At 40.6% G+C, this 18,504-nt stretch overlaps 1 protein-coding gene across 1 annotated transcript in view; it reads right to left on the bottom strand.

The window, feature by feature from the left end:
• The window catches only part of LOC141004605 (receptor-type tyrosine-protein phosphatase F-like), a 448,688-nt gene that overhangs the window by 245,847 nt on the left and 184,337 nt on the right, over positions 1–18,504 (bottom strand). Inside the window, exon 11 of the mRNA XM_073476198.1 lies at positions 4,997–5,114. Coding sequence (XP_073332299.1) covers positions 4,997–5,114 — 118 coding nt within the window. The remainder of the gene's footprint in view (positions 1–4,996; positions 5,115–18,504) is intronic.

Raw genomic sequence — 18,504 nt, 5'->3', positions numbered from 1 at the left:
GGTACAATTAACCAACTATAAGAATGACTGTATGTATATTTTTGTACGTGTTCTGGCACCTGAGTGCGTAGCAAGGCACACATCACCAGACAGCTAAACACTTTTTAACTTGACTGAAGTGGCTACGTAGCTTCAATGATGAGTAGGCAGGACGTGCGTGAACTCCGTTTATTGAAGATACAGCGTTTCATGCCAAGCTGTTTTAATCATGTGAAACTGTAAATACAATAATGAAATAATGTAAATAAATATTATATAATGCAATGAAATATGAGCAGAAATGTTTTTTATAATCACAGATGAGTTAATCTACTCACACACAAAGCTGCTCCAAGCTCTACACAGGCAGATGAAACCAGATGAAAAAAGGAAGACTCGAAACTCAACCATGCGGTCCTCTAGCCTTTTGCAACTAATCATGAGACTCGATAGCGGAAGATCATGTGACCTGAACAACCAATGAGGATGCGAACATAAAAATGTTGTGGAAAGGCTGCATTCTTCCTAAAGACCACAGGAGGCGCTATAACACTTCACAAAATAAAACACATGCAACATCACAGTACGTATGTATATATTTTTAAATACCTTTAATAAATCCATTATTAAACCAAACTTAATGAATGTTTATTATTGTTGGGATCCACAGATGAAGTCGTTCATTGTGGGTTTCAAAATAAACTCCAGAATTCTCCAGTCTTCAAGTGTATGTAAACTTTTTACCATGGCGGTACATGTATGAAATCATTACACGTGTATCATATCTAGACCTTCCAAAAAAAGTCTTTTTGTGACATGACCTCAACCCAACAGGAAGTTGCAATTTGAATTTCGTGCTCATTCTTTGGCGATTTGCAGGTGTTGTATTTTTTACTACCACACACTGAGCGGCAGTAGGCGCCCAGTGTTTCGGTGCGATTGCCCCTACCGGTCAGAAAAGTTCCACTTAAATCATTGACCACAGGTGCACTCAGTGGCGGCGCCAGATTATTTTTTCCTGGTTCAACTACGGTGGGGCTAACCCATATGGAGGCGGGGCTCAAATAAATGCCAGAATTTCAATGTGAATATATATTCAATAAAACAACACCCTCCCACAGCTAGAAACACGCACGCACACACACAGAGAGAGAGAGAGAGAGAGAGAGAGAGAGAGAAATGCTAATAGTTACGTTAACAGCACAGCAGGTGGATCCGAGTGAAAATAAGGCAGAGATAGGAGGCGATGAGACCAATATAAGATCAGAGGGAACTTGACACACAGATCACCCAATTCAACACCACACATTTTCTCGAGTTGTCCTAAAGCCATGTAGCCTATAGTCTACCACACAACAGCCAAGAGTCTAAACACATCTCCAACAAATTAAATATGCTTATTAGGCAACAAGACCGCAACAAGGGGGCAAAACGCAAAACGCTTAACAAAGTCAGCAAAACAATAAAAACAATATTAAACTCACCAGGCTGAGATTTTCAGATGAGCACATTCCGCTGGTTTTTGTGATTGGAGGCAAAGATGTCGATGATGCGCTGAACATCCAAAGTCTTTGTCCTTTGTTTGTTGATGGACAACAGGGCCAAGTTGCTGTTTCGGGTATCACCGCTGCTGTTCCGTAGATAGTTCTTAATCCGACAGAGGCAGGAGAAACTCCGTTCACACGAAGCAGAGGTCACGGGTAGGGTCAGTGAAATACAGATGAGTTTGTATAAATCCTCAAAAGCATCCCGGTAAGGCCGCATTAAAGCGAGAAATCCCACAGTGTCATTCACTACATGTCCCTGTGCTCTCTTTCTTTCCAGCAGGCGCTGAACTTGGTGTAGCTCTGCTGTCAGGTTTTCCTCAGTCACTCCATAGAACTGTGCCATAGGCTGCAGACATTTCTTGTCTAGGAAAGACGCATGTTTGGGGCTGAGTGCCGAGACTCCAGTTAAAACACCTCCGGCCTCGGTTGAAAAACGTCTTCTCATTTCACCCACAAGCCTGTCAATTACTGGGTAATAACAATGTGTGCGCAGAGCATCTGGAGTTGTAACAGGTGTGCGCTCAACTGAGGCCTCGACAACAAACTCCTCAAGGATTCGAGGAGGCTGTGTCTGTCTTTTTTCGCGTGTCCCGTCCTGGCTCACACCTGCTTTGGTGCACAGGTCCGCTGCTCTGTCCCGAATGTCAACCCACGACTCTTCTGCGCGTTTGTCTGACAATGTCGCTATTACTGACTCTGATAAGTCTATTGTGGATGAAAGCCCAAGAGTGGGAGATTGGAGCTGGTCAGACATGAATTTTGTGACCCGGAATAGCTCCTCGAAAAGCGTGAGAAGCAGGACAAACTGTTCATCAATAAGTCCATTCACAGCCCTGGCCTCAGTTTTCCTCCGCGCATTAGGCTGAGACATGATGTCCAGAAGTGTCGCCCGTATTGCAGGCAGTGATTTTCGGATTGCCACCAACGCCGCATATTGACATGCCCAGCGTGTGTCGGATAGGCTCTTTAGTTCAACGGGCTGTGTCGCTGATTCAATCTCTCTCTGTTTCTTGATGAACAGATCATGGGCGACAGAGTTGGAGAAAAAGTTGTACAACATTTGTACAGTTTCAAAAAACTCTGCCGCTGCTTCAATGTTGCGGACCACATCGACCAAAACGAGGTTTAACCTGTGTGCATGACAGTGAATGTACAGTGCTTGTGGCACATCCTTTTTGAATTTCTGCTGAACGCCACTTTTGGAGCCCGACATAACTGCAGCGCCACCATAACACTGTCCAACACATGTTTTTGTCAATATTGCACTGTGATAGAGTCTGTTGTATGCTTCTCAGGAGTGAGTCAGCGTCCAGGCCATCTGCATGCGTGAAGTGCAGGAATTCCTCACGCACCTTGTCTCCTTTTAAATACCGCACAACACTGGAAATCTGTTCACTTTTACTGATATCTTTGCTTTCGTCAACCATTAGGGCGAAATGTTCTGCTTCTCGAATTTCTGCACTTATTTCATTTCTGACCATGTCAGCCATAATATCAATAATCTCGTTTTGAATGTCTTTATGTGTGTATTTTGCATTTCTGGGATTATCCTTCAGTTTCTTTGCTACTGTCTCGTTAAATTCACCAATTACGTTCAGCAGCTCCACAAAGTTGCCCTTATTTTCTGACTGCTCATCCTCTCGGTGACCTCTCTGTGCAATGCCTTGGCATGCAGTACAACGTAGCGACAAAACCACAGCCCTCATGTACTCTCTGTTTTCCTGTACGATTTTTGAATGACCCGCATTCATCATGTTTCCTAATCTCGAGCCATCTGTTGTTGCCAGTTTAAATTCAGCCCATGCCTCCATGGCGAACTTGTGTGCCGCACTTGCGTTATGTTTTTTAAAGGCTGCTGTTGCGTGTTTCCAGTTCTTATATCCATTAGAAAAGGCCGGCTCGGAATGGAACCGGTGCCCTCCACCACTCAAAAAATGTCGGCAGGCAAAGCAGAAAGTTGCGTCCATCTCAACTGAATATTCAAGCCAGCTGTATGTGTCAAACCATGCAGCATTGAAATATCTCTGCTGGTTACCTATTAGCCTTGAAGGGTAACTCTTCCTGATGGGGCGCCGCGGTCCATCCCCGGGTCGTTGGCTAATGTCAGTGGTAGCATTAGCATTATGGCCAGTGTCCGTGCCCGCAGTGGTTGGCTGTGGCTGGTCATGCCAGCCCCTTTCCTCATCCTCTTCCTCCTGCTGCTGCTCCATCTCCTCTTCTTCTTGCTCAACTTCATCATGCCGAACCTTGTACATGGAAGACGCGGGACCGGAGCGGTCATCTTCCCCTGCAGGTGTGTCCATAATTCTATCCAACACACCTGCCACCGCAATCTGTTCCGTCCGACGGCGTTTAAAAACAAACTTGTCCATGATAAATTTCGACCAGTTTGTGACTATAAGTGACTATAAGCCGCCAATGCTACAAGAGCCAGGTAACTTAGCTAATCAACTAGCTACTGAGCATACACTAAAAGCGCGCTCACATGAGTGACGTATGGACTGGCACGACCCCACTGATCTCAGGAGGGACCCCGATGAGTGACAGTTGTCATCGCAGCTGCCTGAATGCCGTTACGACACGCCGCGGTGGCGCTGTTGGACTCCGCACTTTTCTTGTTTTTTTTTCTTTTTCTTGTTTTTTTCTTGGTTGTTTTATGGTAGGGCTAACACAATTCTTGATGGGGCTATAGCCTAACCAAGCCCTACCCTGGCGCCGCCTATGGGTGCACTATACACACCATTGGGGCATTAAAAGTTGGAAGGAATAGACAAAATGTTCTGCACCAGCAGATCACAGTGTTTCGTTTTGTGTTTTAATGCAGTTTAAATGGAGGCTTACACTAAATATGGCTATTTAAAAAAAATGTCCGACATTTGTTTTTTATGGAAGGAATTCTGAAACATTAATGGACAAATTGGCCATCAAAAAAAAAGTCTAGCTTAAAACCATGGTTGAGGGGATGCTTTCTTAATGTATCAATTGCTGCTGCTGAGAATGCAGAGGTAGCGAAGGTGGGGCTGGACCGGGGCGAAGGGAGAGGGGAGGTGTGACACGCAGTTTGTTTTGGTCTAATATGCTGGTTCAAAACTGCAACCACTAGTGGTGCTCAATTTGGTACTTGGGACCTTTAAGATTTTTGGAATATGCTGGCAAGCAATGTCCTGGAAATAAAGACATCAAATGTTTGCTAACATTGGCTAACATTAGCCAACAGAAGCTTTATAAACTGAGCAGGGCTGTGTTTATTGCTTTTGAGTTCACCTTAATTTGATTTCATGTGCTATTCCCTCTTTCAAAATAAAGCCTAAAATTAAAATAGACTCATTACATCTGACCACTGAATGCATTATTTTCGTATTACATTGGAGATGGATGCCACTTGCATTTTACATAATAAGGAAACACATTTTTTTAAATGTGTTGCCTAACAGGTAGATGCAACACGTGTGAATATACACAACACACACCTGCTCCCGTGGTGGTGACCACCCTGGCCTTGCTGCGAGCTCCATCACCCTTGGTGGTGTATGCAGCCATAGTTACAGAGTAGGTTGTCTCTGGGAGCAGACCTGTTAAAATGGCATCCTGCGTGGTAGAGAAATACACAGAAGAAGACAGAGGGAGGGAGAGAGGGAGGAGGGAGGGATGGAAAGAGAGACAAAACAGAGAAATTAGGAAATAGTGAAAGAGAAAGGAAAAGACAGAGAGAAATGTGCAACAATGTTCAGGTTGAGACAACGGCCTCAGTGAATTGATGCGCTGTCAGCCAGGTTAATGCCTCAGGCACAGGCACAAGTCAAGTGTACACAATAATGCACATTTTCAACAATCCCAAGGCTTTTGAATTGCTGTTTCAAGTAGGAAGTTTAAATGGTTCCTCTTCTGCTAATTTAAAAACATATAGCGAGAAGAAATAAGTTGGAGCCTAAAGAAATATTTCCCTCTTTCCTCTCTGCTCTGCAGAGCAAAGGTTAAAGATAACAAAGAAAAGTGTCTCGTGAAACTACTGAGCTCTTTAAGTCTTATTATTTTAATCTGCTGGTATTGATTTTTACTTTTGAGACTTTCATGCATTTGCACTCTTAGAAAGGATGTGTTAAAAAGTGACACAAAAAATGTGTTGTTACATGTATAACACATTTTGTGTGGATTTCAACACAAGATGTGTAAAAAAGCTTAACACACTTCATGTGTTTGACAATTTAACACAATTTGTGTATTATTTTACGTGGCGGGAGGGGGGCACCCTTTCTTCATGTTCCCTGTTCGTGCCACAGAGACAAAGACAAAGGAAAGCAAGATGGAGGCTGCATCTCCCGGTGTGCTCGGTGTGCTCCCTGACCCTTCAGTAAGTATCCATTACTAGTTTATATAAATGTATCTCACCAGACTGTAAAGTGTTAGGGTAAATTCGGCATGTATATAATCCATCAACTAAATCGCATTTCTAAGAAAATTCATGATGAACATCGCGTTTTATTCAGCAGGGCTGCCTAGCTAACTGCCTAGCTAACGTTAACCTAACATTAGCTAACTTCCATTGTGATTTTGAAGTTTATTTCTAGTTTATTTATTTCTAACTATCTACCGAAATTACACAACATAAAATTCAGTTAGGACAGTATAGTAAACAGTCGCTCATTTCGGTGAAGTCACCATGAAAGGTGAACAAATAACGTTAGCTAACTAGGTTTGAAGTCAACGCAACAGCAATTCATTAACATTAACGCCGCCATATTATAGCAGGAGAACCGCAGAGTTTGGGTTTGAAAGGCAGAGACTGTTAGATGCAAGTTACTTATTGAGCGGCTAAACTCATACCGCAAGCCACATTACATTTTTAACGGACATTTTTCTCATAACCATGACCAAATAACTACTAGTGATGTGCGAGTCATGAACGAATCGTTCAAAACTCGAGATTCTTTTTACTGACTCGGGAGTTACGAGTCATTGTCTCCATTAACTCGTTCACTGACTCACCGCTGCTACCGCCAACTAACTGCAGAGGAGACATGCCACACAACTGTTATTCTAACTGCAGTTGCGTAAACGTATCAAGCTAGCTCACAGCTCACTCGCTCTCCCTCCCAGCTCGTAGAGCTCCTCCCTTACCCGTGAAACTTGTTGCTCCGTACCGTATCGGACTCTCATCTCGAGCATCTCAGACTCGCAGTTCACAGGCAGCTCACAGTTCACTCTCCCTCCCTCCCTCCCTGCTCCCGTGCTCTCAGAGAGCCGCTTCCTCACCTGAGCAGTGTGCTGCTCCGCTCCATTCACGGGAAGTCTCTGAGTGACGGCGCAGAAATTATTCTCAATACAAAATCATGTTTGTCTTGCAAATATATGTATGTAAATAAAAACTGAAAATAAACTGCAAACGTGTTGCTGTCTCTCTCCTGCAGTTCCGCCCCATCACGTTATTAATTGACATTTAGAAAATTATAGATTTTGACATGTAGGCCTAAAATCATAATCGTAAGTGATGATAACAAAAATCCTAATTAATTTTGTTCCCGTAGCTACTTGTTGAATCCCAGGAATTAACGTAGCCTATGTTTAATTGACGGGATGAAATTAGATGTTACACCACTACGGAGATCGAACCCAAAACCTTGTGTGCGCAGGTCAGAAGAAAATATAGCCTACCTTTTGAGAAGGAAATGGATATTCGTCGGAAAAGTGATGTCTGGATGCATTTTGAAATGACAAGCCCAACACATGCAAAGTACCAGTTGTGTAAGGTGGTTTTATCTTTTCGAGGGGGAAGCACGTCAAATATGAGGAGGCACCTGAGCAGCAAACACCCCACTGTGATTTTACAACAGGGCAACCAAAACCAAACAGTTACTCCTGCACAACCTACATCAGCAACAGGAACAGCTGTAACAGCAAAAGCAGAAACTGCAATAACCACATCTACTTCTTGCAGCAGCGCATCTGTAACGGCCCCACCACCTATGAACACACAATCAGAGCAGAGAGTGACAGTCACAGCAAGAGGAAAACGGCAGAGGCAATCTGACATGGGAGCATTTGTCTCAAGGCCCACGATGCCACTACAGCAGAGTAAGGTGGACAAGGCACTGGTAAAAATGATTGCCACAGATTTTCAGCCCTTTTCTGTTGTAGACGACAAGGGATTTAGAGAATACACCAAGGCACTTGACCCTTCATATGTGCTTCCCAGCAGAAGTACAGTATCAAGACAACTTCTGCCTAATCTTTTTGAACAGGTGAGAACTGATCTTCTTGAGAAAATCAAGGCGGCACCTGCAGTATGCCTAACAACTGACTGCTGGACCTCCAGCAACACAACAGGCTACATGTCTATTACATGTCATTATGTAAATAACTTCAAACTGCAGTCCAATTTGTTGGACTGTTTCGAGATAACAGACAACCACACAGCTGCAAATCTGGCAAGGGAATTGAGAAGAATAGCAACAGAATGGGGGATCAATGAGAAGATAGTTGCTTGTGTAACTGACAGTGCCGCCAATATAAAGAAGGCTATAAATGATGTTCTACACTGGAACCACCTAAGCTGCTTTGCTCACATATTAAATTTAGTTGTGAAGAATGGAATACAGCAGCCTCAGATTCAAGAGATCATCCGAAAGGTAAAATCCATAACTGAATACACCAGACGAAGCACAGGGGCCACTGCTAAACTAAGAGAAATGCAGCTGCAAATGGGACAACCCCAGCTACGGCTGAAGCAAGATGTTCCTACCAGGTGGAATTCTACCTATTACATGTTGAAGCGCATCACAGAAGTCAAGGATCCACTCATCTCCACCATGGCCCTGGTGAATCCTCAACAACAACCACTGTCCCTAGAAGAGTGGAAAATTGTCAAAGAGGCCTGCGTTGTCCTCCAGCCCTTTGAGGAAGTGACTGTGGAACTGAGTTCAGAGAGGTAAGTAAAAACATTGTAATAATGCATATATTTATTACATATTTTTTAATTGCTTTGATGCATTTCTCAAAAATGATTGATGCTGAGAGAACATCCATACAGTGATTTCAACAAGACAAAACTTTACATTCAGTGAGGAAAATCATTTTTTCACTTCCTGTTTTTCTCCAATGGTCACAGAACACAGTGCAACACAGTAGGAATACAGTAAACATTAAAATAACAGTTAACTGAAACAAACAGTTATGCATTTTTATTGCTGGAGACATGTGCAATTTGAAATATAACTTTAATCTAACAGGCTACAACTGCAATATGATAAAGAAGAAAAGGGCATAGTACTAGTTACAGTATTTTTTATTCTTTTTACAGGTTTGTGACCGGTTCAAAAGCCATACTAATGGCCAGAGGGCAGACCACCGGCAGAGAAATCCCTCCATCCACCAACCAATATGTGACATGGTTGACATTCTTATGGCAGAACTAACCAAAAGGTTGGGGGGGATTGAGCAGATGCACCTGTTCGCAGATGCTACACTCTTGGACCCCAGGTTCAAGAAGCATGCATTTGTGCAGGATAAATATGCAGAGGAGGCTGTGTCAAGGGTGGTGGGAGCAGCATCGAGGGAGGCAATATCACTGCCTCCAGCAACACCCAGCACAGAGGGAGAGGAGGCTAACCCACCTGTCAGTCCTCCCACTGAGTCAGTGCCTGCAATTTGGGCTGGCTGACTTTGAGGAGCGGGTTTCCTCCCTGAGGCCAGGGGTCCAAAACCCATTAATGCCAATTTGTGAAGAGGCTTCATTTTGAAGGAAGCGGGAGTTCATTCATTCTGTACATAGTTATTCTAATGGTGCACTGTTGAATGTTAGAATATTATTATTTTTGCACTATTGTTTAGGTTATTTAAACTTAGTTTTTTCTATTTGTGCACAGTTTCATACATGTTATTATAATTTTGCACTGTTTCGCACTGAATGTTAATTTATTGGCTGTTTGGGTTATTTGCATTTACTTAGAGAGAAAGAAAGAAAAATAAATGTTTTGCCTTGGAGACTTCTTGATTTTTAGTCTTTTTTTTAGTCTTTTTTTAGTCGGCAGGTCGGCATCCCTTTAGCCCCACATTGGTGTGTTTTAACGTAGGTTTAAAACCCAAACCATGACCATTTTTGAATTATGAGCAAGTTACCGTTAGAGTGCTATTAAAACACTTGTCTAGACTAAAATCACTGTAAGTTACAGTTGCTGCAGGGGGAGCAGCTCTTATGGCAATCACATCGGGGAAAGACAGGACAGTAGACGTGGTGTTTATGACTGTGGCATTGTTGTCATCATGGTAGACTGTTTATTTGTGGTTGTTGTGTGTGCTTATGGTTGCTGTAAGTTTGTGTCCTAATGACGAGCAGTATTGAGTGTTGATGTTAAACGTGACATGTAATCAATTAGTGCTGTGGGTGGAACATTGTGTGAGACTATACAGACAGAGAGGAGAGGTAGCTCCATCAGAGCCAAATCTCTTAACAATGTGTTGTATTTTAAAAGCTTTTTTAACATTGTGTAAAATCTATGTAGAATGTACAGTGGAAATAAAAAAAAATGATTGTAATTTCATCCTTGGTGATTTTTAAATGTATTTAATGAGTGCTGGGCAGTTGTATGTGTTTTGTAATCATCAAATAAACTCAATCACATTTCTGTCTGAAATGTAGTGGAGTGGAAGTATAAAATAGCATCACATGGAAATGCTCATCTACAAGTACCTGAAAATTGAACTTAAGTACAATACTTGAGTAAATGTCCTACTAAAGTTACTTTCCACCACTGTATATGGATGTTAAAATTTTGTAAGTTATAAGTTGTTGAAAACATTGCAGAAATAATTTTAACAGCCTTTAATCATACATCTTTTTGGCTCAATAAGAGCTGTAGAGCAATTTTCCTTCGCCTGAGCTCCTGACCTTGTTCGTAATCTGTTCTACTTCTCTACATGTGGCTGACTCAGTTGGGCAGCACAGTGTAGCCCCACAGCAAATAATATCAGTTTTAGTAGTATTCAGTGAGATGGATGTTTGTGGATGTGGTTTTGTTATTTTACCAAAACGAATGATGACTGAAACCTATTTTTCTCTTTCTCAGCAAATGGAGGCTACTAAGAAGAAAATCCTCGCGACAGTGTTCCTAGATGGCAGAGAGATATTCAAGAAAGTTTATGTACTCCACAATCCTGCAGAATTAATTGATGCACACAAATCTCAAGTACCTTCTGCAGCAGAGTTGGATAGGTTCTGCCAGTATAATGCAGACTTTAATGAGTTTATTGATTCAGATCATAACACAGATATCAAAGAGTTCGATAAATTCCACATATTTTTCCTGTCTATGGTCCTCTCCCCATGTTGTTTTCCTAATGTAGTATTTCAAACCTTTTGTGTTAACAGCCTGGAACGAGCATCTCGTCTTTACTTGATAACCCTGATGCATCAGTGAGGGCCCACCAACCCTACATTCTGTGCCTTGGACACCCAAGTGGAGCTGCCCAGCAGTATGTGATGGTCGCAAGAAGTGACAAGATTGCTGTTCCACTTGGAGATGAAGGGCTGACCTGCGCCGTCGACAAACTGTTCAAGATGTATTGGGTTTGCAACCTTGCGTACCCTAACCAACTGCAGGCTGTCTTCTCTTTCCTGGAGCATATTTATGAGATGCCCGTTTCCGGTAAGAAAAGATCCAAAGTTGTTGAGCTGATCTCCAAGCTCCAGGCTATTTCATAAGCAAACCATGTATGTGTGCCCAAAGTGCAAGCGTGTAATTGGAGCAGAAGTCAGGAAGCTTATCCGGCATCTCAGAGCCGTTCATGCCTTGTCAGATTCCCAAGACTTTCAAATGTTTGTTGCCAGAACAACTGCCAAAGAACATATCACAATTTAAACTCCTATACAAAACATCTTAAGAAAGACCATTCAAAAATGACATCACATGATCAAATTGACAATGTACCTGGACACATGGAGCTTTGTAATATGTCGAAGGACATTGATAATGAACCGATTCTAGTGGAAGCCACAGCAGATCTTGGACCTGAAGATGTTGCAGCAGATTCATCAACTCTTAATGATTGCGCAGCTGCATTTGTAGCCCAAATGTATTCCTCACCCAATACAACTGTCACTGATGTGCAGAGGAGCATTACATGCGCAAAAGAAGTTATTGACCGGACTATGGATATTGTTCAAGAGAGAGTGCTCTCCTTTATAGACAACCATTCCATACCTCATGACGACGATGCTTATACAACATTGATGCAGGAATTGAAAAGTAGAAGGAAAATGTTTGAGGATGTTGACACTCCTTATAAGATGAGTAAATATTTCTCTGATAAAATGTCACTTGTGAAACCAACAGAGGTATTCCTGGGGCATAGGGCAGACACTGCCAGAAAGAATGGACAAATGACACAAGTGCTGATCTCAGACACATGGCTGTATATTTCTATTATTGACACAATCAGATTTCTTTTTAGCAGTGAGAAAATGCAGAGCCTTTACATGGAGTCTAATAGAAGTATGGATGGTAAAATGCAAGACTATTGCGATGGTGCAAAGTTTGCTACTCATCCTCTGTACAGCAGATATCCAGATGCCTTACAGATACAACTTTATTTTGACGATGTAGAGACCACTAATCCTTTAGGTTCTAAAACCAAAATACACAAAATGGGAGCTGTATATTTTTCTTTGAGGAATTTGCCTGCAGAGTACAACTATTCTCTGGCAAACATTCATTTGTGTCTCCTGTTTAATTCTATAGACAGAGAAACCTATGGGTTTAGCAAAATACTACAGCCATTGTTAGAAGACATTAAATGTCTTGAAAGTCAGGGTATTGCAGTTGAAATCAAAGGTCAAACCCATTTGCTTTATAGTACCATTTGCTTCTTGACAGCTGACAACCTTGCTTGTCGTTCCCTTTGTGGGTATTTGGAAAGTTTCTCAGCTAATGTGTTTTGTCACTTCTGCTTAGCTGACAAAAAAACTCAACATGTCTTTGAAGAAGATGAGTTTGAAAAGCGTACTAAGGACAATTATCAACAACATGTAATGCTGAACAATGCCACTTCCACAGGCATCAAGGAGGACTCTTGTTTGAACACACTTAAATACTTCCATGTAACAGAGGGTGTCTGTGTAGACATCATGCATGATGTATTAGAAGGTGTTGCCCCTTTGGAAGTAAAGCTGATGTTGCGACATTTAATATATGAGGACAAACTGTTTACATTGGAGCAGCTTAACGATAGAATATCGAGCTTCGATTATGGCTACATGAATGAGAAGAACAAGCCATCTGTCATTCTGAATCTCAGAACAAATGAAAATGCTGTCAAACAGACAGCCAGCCAAATGTGGTGTCTCCTCCTCTTTTTGCCACTCATGCTAGGAGACCTAGTTAGTAGGCAGAGTCCACATTGGAAACTGTTTCTTCTTCTGAGAGAAATATGCAGTATGATATTTGCTCCTGTAGTCACAAACGGACTAGCTGTGCTTTTAAAGCAGTTGATAATAGATCATCATAACATGTTTAAGACACTCTACCCAGACAGGCCACTTATCCCCAAGCACCATTTCATGACACACTATGGTAGAATGATTGTAATGTTTGGACCACTTGTGAAGTTATGGTGCATGAGGTTTGAAAGTAAACACTGTCCTTTGAAATGTCAAGCTCATGTAGTCTGTAACTTTAAAAACATAGCTAAAACATTGGCTTACAAGAACCAAATACAGAGTATGTACAGCTGGAAATTTGGGACGCCACTTGAGAGAGAAATGTGTGTTCCAAATGCCTTTCCTATCATTGTAGGATCTTTAGAACTCAGTGAGTTGGTCCTTGAAAAGTTGCATACAAAGAATGCTGATCTTGGCATTTTAAGCACTATCCATGTTGCACACACAGTTAGTGTGTTTGGTCAGACCTATCGAACAGGGAGTGTAGTCCCTCTTGACTATGACACAAGAGATGAACACCTGTTCGGTGAAATAGTTCACATCTTTCCAGAATGTGAGAAGAAAGAGGTATTGCTGTTTGTCCGAATTTTATCAGTTGAATGTTTTGACAACCATTACGACGCTTATGTGGTAGACAAAAAAGATGTATTTGAAATGGTCAGCATATATGACATTGCAGATATCAGACCACTAAGCCTGTTGTCATGTTTCCAGGGAGACAGAGTTTACTTAAATCCCAGGTACAAAATTGTATAAGTCAAGTTGCAGATATCTGCATTCGCTTGTTTCTCAGTGGTGCTTCATTAAGATGTCACTGTATTTATGTTGACAAAACTGACGAGTTAACATATTAAAGAAAGTTGATTTAATTAAGAAAACAAAAAAAGACTAACTCATTTAATCTGAGCAATCATTTTTTTCAAATTGAGGATTAAAAACAATCCTTAAACAAAATCCTCAATTTGAAAAAAATGATTTTCTTTAATATGTTAACTCGTCAGTTTTGTCAACATTTTTTTTTGGTTGGTGGAGTTAACAACAATAAATAAATAAATTTTAAACGTGTTTTTCTACAGCTGGGTGTCTGCTTATTTAAATTCAAATCTTTAGGAATAGACTTAACATATTTTTTAACACAGTAATGTGTCTATATAAGGACTACACATTACACAAATCTTGTGTTTAAAACTCTTAACACAGTAGTTGTTAACAACTACTGTGTTAAGAGTTTTAACACAAGATTTGTGTTGGCTTTTCAAACAGTAATATTCACATCAGTGAATGTTGGACAAGTTTCCACTATCACATTAAGGTTGTCAGGGGTCCTCAGCGGTTCCCAGCACCAGTGGTGCAGGGGACCCTATTGTAACTGTTCACATTTATATTAGTTGATCCCTCAAGATAAAAAGTTATTAAAATAATTTTGATAATGTAGTGTTGATAAGTGTTGATTTCTTGGCATATCTTGCTTTCCCTTGCATAATATCTACAACATGTTTTATTTCATTGAGTTTTTAATCTCCTTTCACCAGAATCTTTGACAATACATCAGAAACCAGGAGAATGTTGCAGGATTTTTTTCAGAATCTTAACAAAAATAGTTGAATTCTTGTGAAGTTTTTAGATTCCTGTAATCAAAGTAAATGTGTTTTGGCCTGTAACTCCAAACTGGTCACCCCACCTTCAAATACTTCACATGCCTGCTTGCGCTGAATTAAAATGAATTAGATTAAAGGCCACGCCTATTTCAACCTGAATTGTCTTTTTCCAAAATTACAATATATGCAAAACCTACTCTTTCAAATTTGTCCTAAGCGGTGATTTCGGTCTGCATGAAACACGCATATAGCATATAGAACAAGCATATAGAATGTATGGACGCCCACGACAAAAATACATTTTAAGAATTTTAATAATACAGAAATTGTTCAATATATGAAGCAATGATTTCCTGTAACTAGCATTAAAAACAGGAAGTGTTGCATATCCTGGCAAATCTTACTCTAATGCACATGAAACTCAAGACCTTAGTTTGCCAAGCTCCAATGGGGGTCTGTGCAAAAGTTGCCACAGAAGTCTAACTGCAAAAAAAGCTTAGCATCAATTCACTAATTAGAATAGAGGAGCATACTGGTTAGAGGATTAATCAGCAAATGAATGTTAGGTCTGAGCGTCTGTATTGTTATGAGCACCTGTATGTATTATTATGAGCACCCTCAAGGCCTTGCTGAAGAAGATGTGTAATTTGTGTGAATGAAGTTAAAAATGAATTCACAGTCAAAGTTTTAAAAGTCACCACATTTCTTTGTCCCAGGCCTGTGAGATTTGACAGGTGAAATAACATTGGAGTCAATTTGGAGATAAGGGGCTGAACCTGCCCAAAGACCCAAAAAACAAACAACCAAAGGCACAAACAAAAAAACTGGATGAACTAAACATTTTGACATTTGAATGGAGAGGAAGAGAGAGGAAGAGGAAGAAGAAAACTTGAAGCAGTGTCTTATGAAGAAGATGCCAGGAATTAAAAACAGAGGTTCTAAGGGTCAAATCAGCAAACTGATGTCACTAACTAGCATCCTCAGGTCTTGCTAAACATGTTATTTGCGTGAATAAAGATTAAAAAATGGCTGCAAAAATCACAGTTTTAAAAGTCAAAGTATATGTGTGTGAAAGGTTACAAGGCAGTCAATGGGCAGCTGAAGAGCTGAAGCTGCTTAAAGGCTGAAAAATCAAATTTGCCAGTCCTATTGCTGAAATGGGCACATTAGTTGAAAGACAGTTCCATTGTCATAAGTAAATAAGAGACCATCTTGCGATGGGAACACACTAGCCAAATAACATTTTAAGACCAAACCCATCTTCAACTCGGCCTTCATTTTGATCTCAACTACACACCTGTAAAGTTTCATGGCTGCAACTTGCAGGGCTATGTTGATGAAGGTTCTCAGTCATTCAGGTCATGATAATTCTAAGTGTTTTTTCATAGGCAACTGGACTTGCTTCAGTTTCTTGAAGACGTTTCACCTCTCATCCAAGAGGCTTCTTCAGTTCTAATTAACTGGAGAGGAGCTGCAGACTTTTACACACCGTGTGGGAGTGTCATTACAGAGTCTTTAAGGACACGTGTAAGCTCTGAGTTTCAGAGTCATTAGGGCCACTCGTGGGTCATTGACCCAACTGGCCTTCATGTGGGTTGGGTAGAGCCCAGGTGTGAATAGTTGTTAAGCTGTCAGGGGTGGGAGCTGAGTACTGCATTGTAGGTGGGTGATAAGTAATGTCTTAGGCCACCTCCTCTGTTCAAAGACAGCCATTCCAGTTTGACATAGAGGGATTCCTTTACTCCTCTTTCAAACCATTTGTCTTCTCTGGCCAAGATGTTGTCCTCAAAGGAATGTTTTTTCTCCTTCAGATGTATGAGTATTGAGTCTTGCAGCAGTGTCTTGACCTTGACCTTGAGCTGGCCAAGGGAGCTACCCATGGAACAACCGCTGAGAAGTTAACAGTCTCAGTAATTTATTTAGTAAACACAAAGATGCAGAAGCTCCAGAAAATGTCTTTTATCATCATCTCAAACAACAGCTCCTGAAAAGACAAGTCCACGGCAGAGAAAATAACCAACATAAAAAGAAGTTAAACAGGAGTACATTTTGTCAGGGCTTTCCAACACTGTGGACAAGTTAAAAGATGAACTCACAATATTTCTTTAGACTGTAAAGTAACATCTAATGTTGTCTGTTTACTGAAACATACCTTTAGTGTAACTAACGTCAACACAAACTATAACAATCGGCATGACGTGACTGTTTTCTAGTTGCTGTGGCGTTGCTTAAGCTGAGCTAAGTGAGCTGTAAATGTACTGTATTCAGAAACTCTTGAATAAATCCTGCCTGTAATATTAAAATTAAAGATCTTATTAAATCATACACACTGTATATCTTAGCCTGATCATATCACTGTTCACATTGCATAATAAACACAGTTCTAACATGCCCTAATAAAAATAACGTGGCTGAACCAAACTAATTGCCCTGTCACATCTTGCTCTTTTAAGGAACAGAATTTCAGTCCAGCCACCCCCAGTGATGAATTACCACTCTGCCCTTTATTCTCATCTACAGCTGGTCTCAAGCCACCCCAGAGGACGTCTGTCTCTATACATTACATCAGCTGACATCTTTCATCATCATCCTATGACATATATTGTCTATACTGTGAACCTTTGCATATCCCATGATAAAGAGGTTTGCACAAAACTGTACAGCCTTGTGAGTCTAAAATATACACACTTGATATAGTATTTGTTGTAGTATTTCCTTTTACTTTTATTGTAATTCTGTGTTCTCTATTTATGTTCTTGACTGTTACAGTAATTCACCTTCATTTATTATCTACCAGACATGAAGGCAAACTCCTTCCTCTAAAACAGGAGTGGGATTTTAGTGTCCACTATTGCACTGATATTTTTGTAAATTTTGTAAACTTTGTAATAAATGTCAAAACATGAAAAACTTTTTGTGTTGACAATAACTGAAATGAAACATTCCAACCTTCTGGAAAGGCTTTTGTGCCAGATTTACTCAAATGAAGGTGGCAGTGGTTGTTTAGTATGGTGTATGCCTGCTTACACATGACTGTGTAAGCAGGCATACACCATACACTTAGCACTTATTATGTAACAAAAGAATGCAACAACTGAGCAATGGTGATTATATGGGTAAATAAATATTTACATAGAAGTAATAATTTCAGTCTTTACAATCTTAACAACTTGCCATAACGACTTTGCACAGAAACAACTGAATACATAAGATAAATGCCAAAAAGGGTTTGAACTAAACATTGAGAAATTGGGAAATGTTGCCCCCTATTCGTTTGAAGCACATGGCTGGAAATTACAAATAGCTAAAACTAAGTCCTATTGCTGAAGTAGCAGTAGCAGTAGAATTAGTAGTAGTAGTGGTATCAGTAGTAGTAGTAATAGTAATAATAGTAGTAGAAGTAGCAGTAGTTGTAGTATTAGTGGTAGTAATATTAGTGGTAGAACTAGCAATAGTTGAAATAATAATTGTGAGGTATTTGGTTTTTTGCCTTGCAGGTACCCATAGTTGGCATGGACGCAATACGGAAGTAGGGAAATGGATGATGTTGTAGTACTGAGCTGAAGCAGCATGTTCTGTATGTTATGCATGAGCAAGCATTAAAGTTATGTCCACTATAAAGTCTGTCATCCAGAATCATTACTATAACATGGTGTCAGAAGATACTACGGCAGAAGAGTATGGCGCAGTTTCAGACCCCACCCAGCCTGTGTTTGCAAGGCAATCCTTGCAATGTTTATGAATCATCCGAATGTCAAGCCTGTTAACTTATTTGGCTAATTGTTGCTGCTATTTGGTTAACTGCTGCTGCTGCTGTTCAGTGTTCCTCCTCCTACCTAGAATGTTTGACATTGTGTTTAAATTCTCTGACAAAAATGGACAATTAATTACCCCTATTGTTGGGCATGTGTAACTATTTAATTGTAATGCAACCTCTTTTATTTTACTA

This window comes from Pagrus major, chromosome 11 (assembly GCF_040436345.1).
Source record: "Pagrus major chromosome 11, Pma_NU_1.0".
In the NCBI taxonomy this organism is placed as follows: domain Eukaryota; kingdom Metazoa; phylum Chordata; class Actinopteri; order Spariformes; family Sparidae; genus Pagrus; species Pagrus major.
This window is presented reverse-complemented; position numbering and strand designations above follow the sequence as displayed.